This window comes from Engystomops pustulosus, chromosome 2 (assembly GCF_040894005.1).
Source record: "Engystomops pustulosus chromosome 2, aEngPut4.maternal, whole genome shotgun sequence".
Taxonomy (NCBI): domain Eukaryota; kingdom Metazoa; phylum Chordata; class Amphibia; order Anura; family Leptodactylidae; genus Engystomops; species Engystomops pustulosus.
In genome coordinates, this window is record NC_092412.1 from 80,226,108 (window position 1) to 80,240,127 (window position 14,020).

A 14,020-nucleotide genomic window follows, 5' to 3' on the forward strand; every position below is an offset into this window, starting at 1 on the left:
CGTTGCCTGTTTTGGGGGATAATCATGGTAAAAAGACAACTTTAATAACACCGTTGCCTGTTTTGGGGGATAATCATGGTAAAAAGACAACTTTACAAACACCGTTGCCTGTTTTGGGGGATAATCATGGTAAAAAGACAACTTTACTAAAACCGTTGCCTGTTTTGGGGGATAATCATGGTAAAAAGACAACTTTACAAACACCGTTGCCTGTTTTGGGGGATAATCATGGTAAAAAGACAACTTTAATAACACCGTTGCCTGTTTTGGGGGATAATCATGGTAAAAAGACAACTTTAATAACACCGTTGCCTGTTTTGGGGATAATCATGGTAAAAAGACAACTTTACAAACACCGTTGCCTGTTTTGGCGGATAATCATGGAAAAAAGACAACTTTAATAACACCGTTGCCTGTTTTGGGGATAATCATGGTAAAAAGACAACTTTCCAAACACCGTTGCCTGTTTTGGGGGATAATCATGGTAAAAAGACAACTTTAATAACACCGTTGCCTGTTTTGGGGGATAATCATGGTAAAAAGACAACTTTACAAACACCGTTGCCTGTTTTGGGGGATAATCATGGTAAAAAGACAACTTTACTAACACCGTTGCCTGTTTTGGGGGATAATCATGGTAAAAAGACAACTTTACAAACACCGTTGCCTGTTTTGGGGATAATCATGGTAAAAAGACAACTTTACAAACACCGTTGCCTGTTTTGGGGGATAATCATGGTAAAAAGACAACTTTAATAACACCGTTGCCTGTTTTGGGGATAATCATGGTAAAAAGACAACTTTACAAACACCGTTGCCTGTTTTGGGGATAATCATGGTAAAAAGACAACTTTAATAACACCGTTGCCTGTTTTGGCGGATAATCATGGTAAAAAGGTAATTTTTTTTTTTTTTTTTTGGGTCAAACATTTTTTGTTTTTTTTAAAACATTTTTATATTTTTTTTTTGTTTTGTTTTTTTAATTTTTTTTACATTTTTAATTTTTTTTAAAACAAAAACTTTAAAAATAAAATAAAAAAAAAAAGGTTAACAACAAACTTAAGAACGAGGAGGGTGGAACAACCTTTCGAAATGGGCCATCAGAATGTCCATCTTTCGGTTGAGCAGCTCCATTTCATGGAGGAGCTGCTCACCGATGGACACCTGAAGACCCTCGGCCACTGCTGTGGTGGCTACCTCTGGTGGCTGGACCTCTTCATGTGGGTCTTCCACCGGTTCCAGCACCAGGGTAACCATCTCCTCCTCCGGAGCCACAGCAAGATCCTGTAAAAAAAAAACAAAAAAATATAAATTAATTATAATTACAAATTAATTTGTATATATTAAATTTTCAACATCTTAGATTCCTAAAAAGATGCCAGTCTTTACCTCTTGGCCAGGTGGCACAGGGCTTGGTGGAGGGGGAGAGTCGTCCCCAACATCCACCACAACAGCAGCAGCAACAGAAGCAGAAGAAGAGGCCCCTTCTACGGCCGGTGCCCTCTCCCGTCCGGCTAGAAAGAAAAAGAGAAATCATCAAAAAATGCACAGACATGTCATTACTTAGAGAACCAAGTTGTATCTTCTAACCTTTTGCAGAGCGGTTCCGGCTTCGGACACGCTCCAAAAAACGCTCCTCACGGACCTTTATGTCCGAGAACCGCTTCTGCAACTGCCGGACGGAATGGTAGCGGCCGTATTTCTCGAGCAGATGGGCTTGGACCTGCTCCATGATTTTGGTCTTTGCTTTATAGCTACCAGTCTCACGGAGCAGGTCGTAGCCCCGCTCGTCGCAGATGGTTATCAAAGCGACGAGCTCTGCTCGATCAAAAGGGGCGCTCTTCTTCTGCTTTCTCTTGCCGCTGCTGGTGCCTGCCTGGCTTTCATCTGTAAAATACAAGAATGCAAGATATTTGTTTTTTTTAACAATATTAAATTCAAAAATTATTTATGATAGATTTGTTTCAAAGATTTGCATTGGGTTTACCCTGATCTTGTTGTGCTCGGAATTTGTGTTGCCTATCACATGTCTGGTGTCTTCGACCTTCTTCTCATGGTGTGTTTTCATAGTCTTTGCATTGTGTATTAACCCCTTAAGGACGCAGCCATTTTACAGCTTAAGGCTACATTCACACGACTGTATGGGGGACGTATATACGGCCGATATACGTCCCCCATAGACGGCAATGGGCGCATGGCGCACTACGGGAGCGGTACGGTGCAGCACACGTGCGGCACCGTACCGCTTCGTACCCCAGAAAAAGATAGGACCAGTCCTATCTTTCTCCGTAGTACGGCGCCGTGCACCATTACTTCCTATATAGAGGGGCGGGGGGGAGCTGCGCTCACCTCCTCCTCCTCTCCCCGTGCACTGCCGTTGCCCGCTACGGTACGGTACGGGCGGGCAACAGCAGTGTCAATCTAGCCTAAGGCTCAGCCCGATTTTTGGGATTGTGATATGGTTTGATTTATATGGTTATAACTTTTGAACACTTTTACTAATCTAAACGATTCCACACATCTTGTACTTAATTTTATTGGTAAATGTTGTCTGTAATTTTTTGCTTTGATTTCCCATAAAAATGTCACAAATGGGAGTTTTGGGATAAATGTGACCTTGTCAAAATTTAGAATCATTGCATTTTCCTCCAGATGATTTTCAACCTAAACAAGTTGCAGAATAACATTTCCAATCGTCTTATTTACATTTGCATTAATTAAAAAAATGTCTCGATAATTAATTTTGATGTTGCGCAGCTTACAAATATATATATTTTTTGTTAAATTGGAAATTTTGTGGATAAATAGTGTTTTCACTGAATTGTAATATTTTTCGCATCTAAACCCCATATATAACAAACCCATTTTAAAATCTGCACCCCTCATGATATCAGAAGCAGCATTTACGAAGATTGTTAACTCCTTGAGATCTTCCTAGTAATTTAATCCAAATGGTTGTGAAATTTTGAATGGTCAATTTTTGTTGCTTATATGTTCATTTAGGCCGAAAATTTACACATTTAAAAAAGAGAAAAAGCAAAAACACACCCTAAAATGTGTTCAACAATTTCTCCAGAGTGCAGAGACCCCCCACATGTGGACATTACTTGTGTTATGGGGGCACAGCGAGGCACAGAAGGGAAGGAGCACCCTGCAGCTGCAAGGATTTTAGTTTTCTCGTTGCCCCCTTTTGAAGGCTATTAAATTTTTCCTTTTAAGTTATTTGGGCCATGTGACGGCATTTTTTTTTGCGAGATGAGATGCTTTTTCCAGTGTTACCATTTTGTGTTTGCTATCTCCTATTGTAGTAAATTTTAAACTTGTTTTGAGGTCATGAGTAGAAAAGAATCAATTCTGTACTGGATTAGTTAACCATAAATTTTTGTTTTGCAACGTATAGCCTAATAATCCTGTTATCTTTATTCTATGGGTCGATACGATTACGGGGATACCAGACATGAATATTTTTTCTTATGTTTTAAAAAATTTGCAAAAAAAAATGCTAATGTGTTGTAAAATCTCTCATTTTTGTATCGGCGTCTTCAAAGTGGCATACACAGCTGGTTGATGGCTTGTTTTTTGAGGGACATGTTCTACTTTGCAACAGTATCATTCTGGACTACATATGTTTTGTTGATCACTTTGTATTGCATTTTTAGTGGGATATAATAGTTAAAATCCGAATTTTTGGTGGGTTTGTAATTTTTTGATTTATGGCGTTCATCATATGGGTCCAATAGTTATTTAGTTTTATTCTATGGATTGTTACGGACGCGGTGATACTATATATGTGGGGTTTGTGTTATTGATTTTGACTTTTTTGTGCGTAATTTGTATCTTTATATTTTTTGGGCCTTATGGCCAGTTTTATTGATTTGTTAATTTTTTTTTTCATTAAAAACATTTACTTTTCCTTTTTTTTTTCTTGATCCACCACGGGACATGACCAAGCAATCATCTGATTGCTTGGTCATGATAATACCCTGCAATACTCATGTATTGCAGAGTATTAGCAGTGTCTGCCTATGCAGATGCATAGGCTGACACTTTGCCTTTAAGATGACGTCACAGACGCCATCTTAAAGGCCCTGCCTTCAGGCTTCTCTGGGGTCCCGATCGGACCCCAGAGGTGCCATAGCAGCGATTGGCGCACCCCAAAACATCGCTGGGGCGCCGATAGTGGGGTAAAGAACCCCGGAAGGCATGTTAAATGGTGCGGTCGCGTCATTTAACGGAATAAACAACCACGATTGGAGCCCACTCCGACCGCGGGTGTTAGCTGTGGATGTCATCGGTAGATTAACGCTGACATCCCGCAACCCCCGATGGCGGTTTGGCTCCTGTGCAGAGCTGAACCGGCATCATCTCAGTGCAGTACAGCTACCGTGCAGAGCGCTAAGGGCTTCAACTAAATGCATGTGTATTAGCCAAAAACGGAATCACACGGTGCAGTTGGACAGCGCTAGTCCTGCGTTTAAAAGTGCATGGTTTTGGGCCTAAAAAAAAAAAAAAAGTGTGTCCATTGTAACGCACGTGATTGCTTAACCAGTAGATGCCTTTCAAGGCATATGAAAATGTGTCCAGCCCAGGGTGCGCCCCCATTGCGCTAGCACTGCACTTCAAAGCGTAGCTAGTGACGCATGCGCCCATGACCTTATACTTTGATGTAAATGTTTATATTTTGGTGATGACACATAAAAACCTATTTTGCTGTAAAACTCATTTTTTCATTTTCTTTTATGTAATAATGTGATTTTGAATAGAAAACACCCTAATTGAAAACTCTGTGTGAACATTGCATTTCTAGGTTTATTTTGGAGTTATATAAAATGTATTGAGCGCTTTACCTGAGGATGTGGCCATCTTGCTTTTCGAAAGGTTGTTCCCTCCTCGTTCACGACAATATAGATCTACGTGAAGGGATTAGAAGTTATGATGTTAAACTCATGTAATTCTGACGATGCGATCCCCCTGCAACATGTGCTGTGCCATTAGCTTGTGTTTCTTCACTGTCCTTTACATTGCCCTGTATATCCACCCTTCTTATCTCTCTTTTTGGCCTTTTTCCACTCTTTTTGCCTAGTTTTGGGTGTATTTTATGTTGTTGTGGGTACTTACAATTCTCAGTATTGTTCCCTGGCTGCTGTGCACGGTATCTGCTGTAGTTGCAGGTGTGGCTTCTATTTATGACGCTGCTGCTGGCGTCAGATTTTCAATATTTTCGCGCCACAATCCGCCGTGCATGCGCCACAAATACAAGGATAGAACCAGGGAAATGGCGAAAGCGCGCGACACAATATGACGTGCCGTGCGCCTAAATTTGAATAGCGCGCGACACAACGGGGACGCGCATAATTAAGCGCGAAAACACAGGGGGGGGAAACTCCCGTGCGACAGTATTCAAACCGCGACACAAAAGTGTCGCATGAGTAAACTGATTGCTATTATGCTTGTAGGAACAAGGTAAAGGTGTGTGCGACACAATTTAGGGAAAAAATATAAAATGGTTTCCAAAACAAAAACAAAATGGAGAGAGTTAGGAGTCGAGGGTTTTGAAGGAGAGTGGAAAATTTGACTGGTGATCGTGCACAATAAATCCATTGAAATTTTGCTAAAAGGTAAGTACATGTTCAATTCTAAATTTGCAAAAAGGCTTGATTTTTGAAAAAATAACAATCCAATTTGTAAAACAGGAGTGGAGATTTGTGGTAATAAGAAGACAAACACTCGTCAAAAAAGCTTTTGCAAAGGTAAGTCACACTTTAACATGCAAATTTTAAAACAATTTAAACAAATTGGAAGAGAGGCCCAGGAAAAACTATAAATGTGTTTAGTATTTACCACAAATTGGGATTAAACAAATTTGTAGTGTAAGTTAAAATTACTCACAAAGTAACAGACCTTATCTGACCAATCTGCCAATATGAGCATAAAAAATTACATATTCCATATTCTTTCTTCTAGGACAATGGATATGCTTCCGATCGTCTACGTGGCCATTCAAAATGACCGCATCATGGCTAGACAGCGCAGACGGAGGCAGAGGAGGCGTCCTCGAGTGTTCCGTCCTCGTGTGTCCTTTGCAGATTTTACGGACGCGGAGGTGTATCAGCAGTTTCGGCTGGATAGAGCTTCAATCCTAAGCCTCTATGAGAAGCTTGAAGTAGCCATCGGGGCAAAAACCGGACGGTCACATGCAGTGCCTGGACTCACCAAGATGGTCTCGGCCATCTATTATATGGCGAACGCGTCCTTCCAGCACTGCATTGCTGAGCGTTTTGGTTTTTCGCAACCAACCTTCAGCCGTTTTTTCCACGAGGTAGTGGATGAGCTGTTTAAGCTCTGTACACAGTACATCTCCTTCCCCAAAACTGCTGATGCCATCCGGAGGACGCAAGCGGAGTTTGAGCAAGTAGCGGGGATGCCCAAAGTGATTGGGTTAATCGACTGCACACATGTGGCGTTGGTGCCTCCTGCGGCCGATGAATATCAGTACCGCAATAGAAAAATGTTTCGCTCGATTAATGTGCAGGTCACCGTTGACTCAAACAACATCATAACTAATGTGGTCGCAAAGTACCCTGGGTCGACACACGATTCCTTTATCTTTGATAACTGTGCCCTCAATTGCCGGCTCCAGAGTGAATTGTACAGGGACGCCTTTCTGCTTGGTAAGTGAATGTGAATGCTCTTTCAATTACTAAACACTTAAAATGTGGTCATGCTCCATAAGGTGTGTCTTTAATTATGCTTTTCATAAACTGTGATGAGTTTTGTTTACAGTTTTGCATTTTTTTTAACAAAAGTTTACAAAATGTAAACAAAAATGTTAACACACACAAATGAAAAAAAAAAAAAAAAGGCTAAAAAAATTAAACAAAACACATTCTCAGCATATGAAATTAATTGGCCAAAACCGGCGTTAAGAGAGAGTGAACAAAGGAAAAAAAAGTGCGGGGTTAAGCCTAATTTACAAATACATACTGAGGGGTATCAGTTACAAACACCTACTTTGTCCATGGACATGTGACTGAACTGGTAAACATCACAATCTAAAGGGGTTTACCCACAAAATAAAGTTTAGCCCTATCCACTGGATAGGACCTAACTCCATGATCAGTGCTGAGACCCCCACATATTGCATAAACAATGTAGCCCTCGCCGCTCAGTCAGACTAATGGAGCAGATGGCTGAACATGACTGTTTTGCTCAATTAATCTCTATGGAGGTGAGTGATCTTGCCGAGCACAGCGCTCACCAATCTCTGTCAGCTCCATAGAGATTAATGGAGCTGAATGGGCATGCACGGCCATCTGCTCCATTAGTCATTTTTGCAGTCTGTGGGGGTCTCAGCACTGATCATGAAGTTAGGCACTATCTCATGGATACGGCTTAACTTTCGTTTGTTGGAAAACCCCTTTAACTACCATCATGTTTTGAGAAAAATATTGTTGAAAAAGAAGACATCCCCAAATGCAAATAACTTGCATTATTGGCACTGATAAACCAAGCAGATTCCAAGCAAAAAACGGATATTGTGAGGATAATCCAAAAATGTCAGTCTAAGCTCAGACTAAGGCTCCACTCACACTACTGTATGGGGGACATATGTACAGCTGCAAACTTACGGCCATACATATGTCCCCATAGATGGCAATGGCCGCACAGAGCAATATGGTGCAGCACACATGCAACACCGTACATGGGGGGGGGGGGGGGGGGGAAGCTAACACATGTCCTATGTTTCCCTGTGTTACGTGCAGCCCCCATGCATTGCTATGGAGAGCGGTCACCCCTCCTCCTCTCCATTACACGGAGCACACGGACGCCCGGCAGGCAGATGTTTGTGTGAATGCTGCCTCATTTTTTTAATTAAGCTAATTAGCTTTACTTTGTCCTGTTTTTAGGTGATAATGGCTACAAATTATTGCCATGGCTGATGACACCATATTTGCGGCCAAGTACCCCTAAGGAGAGGAGATTCAACCGAGCACATCGAAGAACAAGAAGTGCCATTGAGAGGACCTTTGGAATTCTCAAAAGTCGGTTCCGCTGCCTGGATTTTTCAGGGGGGGCTATGCTCTACAAACCCCCCATTGTGTGCAAGGTCATTATAGTCTGTTGCATGTTCCACAACATTGCGACAGCCAACAGGCTAGAAATTGACCTTGCAACAGATTTGACTGAGCATATAGAGCATCAGGGGGATGTGTCTGCTGAACCCACAAATAGAGCGGGACAACTAAGGCGCAGGCAAGTGACTGAGATTTACTTTTAAAGTGATCTGCCAGTTACCATTTTTTTTTGTTATGCCTTAATGTCTGTAAATTTAGAATTGCATTAAAGTAAATGCAATGTCAAATTGTATCCATGCTTTTCATTCTTTAGTACAATAATTTCAGCTCAGAGGAAGACAAAGTAGATCAAAAATTTATTTGTCATTTTTGATCAAAATAAAGAAAACAAAAATAAATAAAGTAAAAAAAAAAAAAAAAAAAAAGAAAATTACGGTTTGGAAGAACGTGATGAACGACGGACAGGCCCCTTCCCCCTTTTTGCCTGCCGCCGCGTCACCACAGAACTCCCAGATGTGCCCGGTGGATTTGAAGCCGAGGAGCTAAGTTCCTCCTTGACCGAAAGTAGGAACGTGGCTTCAGGGGAAGGGCCCAGGACCACTGGAGAGGGATCCAGTGCACCTGCCAGCGATGGTGCGTAACTGCACCCCGAATCCTGATCAGTTGGAAGCTGAATCGGGGATTCGGGGGCAGGGCTGGCCTGTGTCACTGGATCCCCACCAGTGGGGACCTGGGGTGGGGAGAATGGAGGGACACTCACACTCCCCCCCTGAGCCGCAGTTCCTTGGTGGATGAGGAGTTCCAGAATATTGATGAGAGCTCTGAAATCTCGACTAATAAGCTGGAACCCCTCCTCCATCATCCGGCCATGCCTTCGGAGTTCCTGCTGAATTAGGCCCATCGCTTCCAGGCTTTTATCCATATAGCTGGAAAATATGCCAAGTGTGATGGGCCTATCTTCAGCAGGAACCGCTTCAGGAGCCTCATCCCCACTGGACCCACCAAGTGATACGACTGCAGGAGGAGTGGCTGGCGAAGCACATGGAGGTCCGGGTGCAGCCTCATTTGCTGGTGGTGGTGCAGCCTGCGGTGCCGTGGGTGGAGCAGCCCTCCCTGTTGATAAAACAAAGTAAATTACAAGTGCTGTAACCTTAAATTAAAAATGATAGCCACACTTAAATGGAAGCTACCTCAACGAATCTACCGAGAAAGGTAGAACAGGTGGGAGGTGAATGTATAGTACATGTTGAAAGCACTTTTTCGAGCTAATCCTCCCATCCACCATTTTTAAATTAAAATCTTTATGGCCCTATTCTGTATTTTTTGATAAGCGGCTACTGGGGCGTGGAGTAGCCGGACATGAGGCAAGATGTCATGCATACTCCACGCCCCAGTAGCCTCACTGCTCCTCCTAACCTGACATCATCGGTGCCCAGCTCCTCATAGCTTGTCTTATGTGAAGGTTTGGGGCACGGGACAGGGGAGTATGCTATGCTCAACTAATACCAAACACGATTCACACTGCCAACAATGTATCCTATAGGCACAGTAATTATAATTTCAACCTAGCTATGCTCACCAACTTATACTATGAACAATTACACTGATGGCAATTTATTTTATATGATTAGACATATGTTCCACAACCCTTTAGGCAACGAGCATGGCCAACAGCCCCCTAGTGCACAAGCATGGCCCCCTACCCCCTTTTTTTTGTGTGTGTTTTTTGTTGTCTTCAAGGACCGGGCCTGCTGGGGACTACTTTGGATTCAGTGGACTCCGACGAGGACCTGTAAATAAATATTGATTAAAATGGCTGACGAGGGTGTGTCTGGCTTTCTTTTAATAAAATATATTTATACAATGATGTGTTTGTGTCATTCTGTATAATTAGCCATAGTAGTGGTGCTGTTTAGTTTTCATGCCTTAGTCATGAGCACTGTCCTTACTTTAAAATGGCCATTTTTGTTTTGGCCAAATTTACAGTAACACAGATTAAATTACCCCGGTACCCACCGCCACCAGGGGTGCCGGGAAGAGCCGGGTACAAACCAGCACCTGGCCATCTAAAGATGGTCAGGTTCTGGTGCTGCTGCAGGCTGTTATTGTTGCGCTGGAATAGCCCCCTAACAGAGGGATATCCAAGATCAGTAATGGCAGGCTGCTGCTGTTTTTTTTTATCTGGCTGATGTTAAAAATCAGGTGAGCCCCACATCATTATATTAAATTTTGTGAAAATTTTCATGACAAAAAAAAAGACGTGGATTCCCCCCAATTTTTAAAACCAGCAAGATACAAAAAGCAGCGGCAGCAGCCTGCCATTAATGAGCTTGGAAAGCACACTGTTAGGGGGCTATTCCAGTGCAACAATAACCGCCTGCAGCCGCCCCAGCACCTGACCATCTTTAGATGGTCAGGTGCTGGTTTGTACCTGGCTCTTCCCAGCACCCCTGGTGGCGGTGGGTACCGGGGTAATTTAATCTGCGTTACTGTAAATTTGGCCCAAACAAAAATGAACATTTTACAATAAGTTCAGGCCTTAGTAATGAGCACTGTCAACTAAACAGCACCACTACTATGGCTAATTATACAGAATGACACAAACACATCATTGTAAAAATATATTTTATAGAAAGAAAACCAGACACACCCTCGTCAGCCATTTAAATCAATATTTATTTACAGGTCCTCGCTGGAGTCCACCAAATCCAAAGTAGTCCACAGCAGGCCCGGTCCTGTAAGACACAGAGAAGGGGGGGGGGGAAAGAAAGGGGGGGGGGCAGGGGGGCCCTGCTCGTTGCCCAGGGGGGGGGGCCCTTGCTCGTTGCCCAGGGGGGGGGGGCCCTTGCTCGTTGCCCAGGGGGGGGGGGCCCAGCAGGCAAACATATATGCCTAATCCCATAAAATACATTGGTGGCAGTGGCATCGTTGTTGGTATTATTTGGTGAGCAGAGCAGACACACCTGTCCCGTGCCACGAACCTTCAGATATGAGAATGAATGCAATCTGCATAGGTAGACTATGCAGAGCGCAGGCACGTGGCTGTGCAATCTTGGGAACAAAGCCCAAGCTACTGCGCATGCGGAGTACTCCGGCTTCTCGGACAAGAGCGCGCAGCTACGAGGAGCTACGTGCCAATGATGTCAGGTTAGGAGGAGTCAAGAGGCTACTGGGGCGTGGAGTAGCCGCAATGTGTAGCCTCATGTCTGGCTACTCCACGCCCCAGTAGCCGCTTACAAAAAGGATTGCAAAATATTTATTGAAAGTGAAACAAAAGATTAGTATTAGAGACATAAAATAAAAACGTACATACCAAAATCAAGATTATCGGTGTCAAAATCCCCGATCCCTTCAGTTTGATCGGGGTGTATAGTTTTGCTAATCTTCTGCTCCACCCACGACATCCGCATGGCCACACTAGGGCCACCACCCGTCCTCCGAGCTGACTGTTTGTGCTTCGCCAGCTTGGCCTTCAGCCTCCTCCTGCAGTCATACCACTTCTTGCGGACCTCAGGAACAGAACGATATTCCACTCCTGCAAAGTTGAAAACAAATGAAAAAAAAAAAAAAACATTATACAAAGGCCACTCACCTTCAAGATTTAAAATCCAAGTGAGCATAAAAAATTTCAAATAATATTCAAAGTGCAATTTTTACCTAGCCCATTGATCCGCACTGTGATCCCCTGCCAAATGTGGTGTTTGGCTGACAGGGGAATTGAGTCGGCCAGCCGGCCAAAAAGATGATCATAATTTTGTGTCACCTGGAAAAGACAAAAGCCACCAAAAAAAAATAAACATTCATTAAAAACACTCTGGGCGCGTTCACACGTTGCGTTTTGGTTGCGTTTTCATTGCGTTTGGAACGCATATACAACAGCTGATGTGAGGTAATTTGCCTAATTACATTACCGTTTACGTTTGTAAACGCAATGTTAACGCATGCGTTAACAAAGCGCATGCGTTAACGCTTTCTTAACGCGTGCATTAACATCGCGTTTACGATGCGTTTTGTTAACGCATGCGTTAACAGTGATGAAATTAGGCAAATCACCTCTCCTCAGCTGTTGTATATGCGTTTCAAACGCAATGAAAACGCAGGTCAAAACACAACATGTGAACGCGCCCTCTGCAACGGTGGGTAAAGAGTCGAACAGGACACCAACAGTAAAAGTAAGTAAAAAAAATGTAACAATACCTCCTCAACCAATATTTCCGTTTCACGTTCCGTGAAACGTGCCTTCTTTGCCCGGCCAGGCTCCTCCTCATCTTCAGCACCAGAGCCCCCAGTATCCATATCCCCGGCAGCTGGTGGTCTGTGATCCCCAGGAGCAGAGGACGGAGCAGCGGATGCTGGGGCCACAGATGTTGGGGGGGCTTGACGATTCTCCGCCTCCATCTCCCGTGCTCCGCGGATGGCATAGTCATACACCTGGGGACACTGCTGCCGGAGTAGCTCCATAAAAATGGCACTGGGAGCATCTGGTGCTGCTGTGGACTGCTCTGGACGCCCAGCCATGATAGATACCAGCTGGGCAATTAGCCTCGCTGTGCACTTTTTATGCAAAAATTTTGTGGCGCAACTCATGCGCCACATTTATCACGCGTGCGACACAATTAGTGAATGGGCGCATATCCCGTTCTAGTCCAAGGGACGCACTTTTTATGCATTCAAATTCGAACTTAGTAAATGTGCCCCAATATGTCTAATATATAAAGAACATGTATAATTCTTCCTCGAGAAGTTGTGCTACAGTATGTAACTTTAAAGGACAAATTTGTACTTGGCTTTTTTTTACCATAATTATGCATGCAAATTGATCTGTACAAATAAAGAAAAATGAATAAAGCCCTACTTAGTCATCTGAGAATGAGGTATAGCACTTGAACACTGGCATATGAGCAGTGCCTATAATTTCAGAAGGTTAAATGCAGCAAATATCACAGATAACTCCCACATCAAGCAAGTGAACCAAAAAAAGGGGAGATTTCCTTTGTGAAGGAGACATCAAGGAGATTCTGCTTAATCACTTCTTAATAGACTCAAAGACACTGTAAAAGAAGTTGCTTCAAATAATTAATCCTTCATTACTTCATTGTCTACTGAGAACATTACTAATGTAAATGAAAATAGGACTATAAAGGAGGATTAACAGGATCATTTAGTGCCGTTATGTTTAACTACACACACAAACTTTCCCTGGAAAAAAACATAACATTATTTGGCACCAAACAAAAAATAGGCATATGAATCAAAAGCATCGATAAATCATCCCCTTGGGAAAAGCACATGGAATTTTTCTAAGTAAAATATAATAGTTTATGCAAGCGTATCATCAGTGACATTCACACTTATGCTTGCAGAATGGACATGAAATCTTTGCAAGGTTCAGGTCATTGAACAAATCCGTTCATGTGTATAACCACGTAGATGACAGATAACAATAAATATAAAACAGTAAAAATACAAAAACTAATATGTTTGAACGCAATCTAACAAGCATGGAAACAGTTCGTGAAAGGGTTATTCCAGTCTTAAAAAGTGATGGCATATTTTTAGAAGACGGCAATAACTTTATGATTAGTGGACTTAGTGGAGTTATCAATTAGAACTCTTTTTGTACCAAGGGAATGTCAACCGAGAGCTTAAATGTTCACCAGATATCTTAGCCACCTTATCCTACTTCTCATCCACTCATACACAATCATGTATGTCAGTGTGCTTGGTTTACAATCCTTCATCCTGGTGCTAGATGTCCTTTAGTTCTCTGTGTAATGGTCAGATAATGCCACTGCTGAATGAGAGCAGAGCTGCAGCGACTCAGTTCAGCCATTATACTTAGAATAGATCATCAATATTTTTAGCCCTGAAAACCTCTTGTAAAACCTAAACTCATGTGTGTGACCCATGTGTAAATCTACCACTCACTGTTCAAGACAATATAA

General features: G+C 42.7%; 3 protein-coding genes across 4 annotated transcripts; 1 reads left to right on the forward strand and 2 right to left on the reverse strand.

Moving 5' to 3' along the window:
* Nucleotides 1-1,059: 1,059 nt before the first annotated feature.
* Nucleotides 1,060-5,106, reverse strand: LOC140117033 (uncharacterized). The gene is made up of 4 exons (XM_072133466.1): nt 4,848-5,106; nt 1,591-1,887; nt 1,390-1,514; nt 1,060-1,284 (listed from the first exon to the last, which is right to left on the reverse strand). Exons 1-4 carry the CDS (start codon nt 4,861-4,863, stop codon nt 1,060-1,062), a joined length of 663 nt encoding a protein of 220 aa, XP_071989567.1. The 5' UTR covers nt 4,864-5,106.
* Nucleotides 5,107-5,637: 531 nt separating this feature from the next.
* Nucleotides 5,638-8,362, forward strand: LOC140116543 (putative nuclease HARBI1). Of its 2 annotated transcripts, XM_072133047.1 has the most exons (3): nt 5,638-5,750; nt 5,965-6,671; nt 7,908-8,362. In XM_072133047.1, exons 2-3 carry the CDS (start codon nt 5,969-5,971, stop codon nt 8,276-8,278), a joined length of 1,074 nt encoding a protein of 357 aa, XP_071989148.1. In that variant the 5' UTR covers nt 5,638-5,750; nt 5,965-5,968; the 3' UTR covers nt 8,279-8,362. The 2 variants fall into 2 exon arrangements, with proteins under 2 accessions (XP_071989148.1, XP_071989147.1); XM_072133046.1 differs by lacking the exon at nt 5,638-5,750 and having other exon boundaries at nt 5,818-6,671.
* A 143-nt stretch (nt 8,363-8,505) lies between these two features.
* LOC140117034 (uncharacterized) lies at nt 8,506-12,593 on the reverse strand. The gene is made up of 4 exons (XM_072133468.1): nt 12,273-12,593; nt 11,733-11,838; nt 11,389-11,610; nt 8,506-9,188 (listed from the first exon to the last, which is right to left on the reverse strand). The coding sequence occupies exons 1-4, from the start codon at nt 12,591-12,593 to the stop codon at nt 8,506-8,508; spliced, it is 1,332 nt and encodes a 443-aa protein (XP_071989569.1).
* Nucleotides 12,594-14,020: the final 1,427 nt, after the last annotated feature.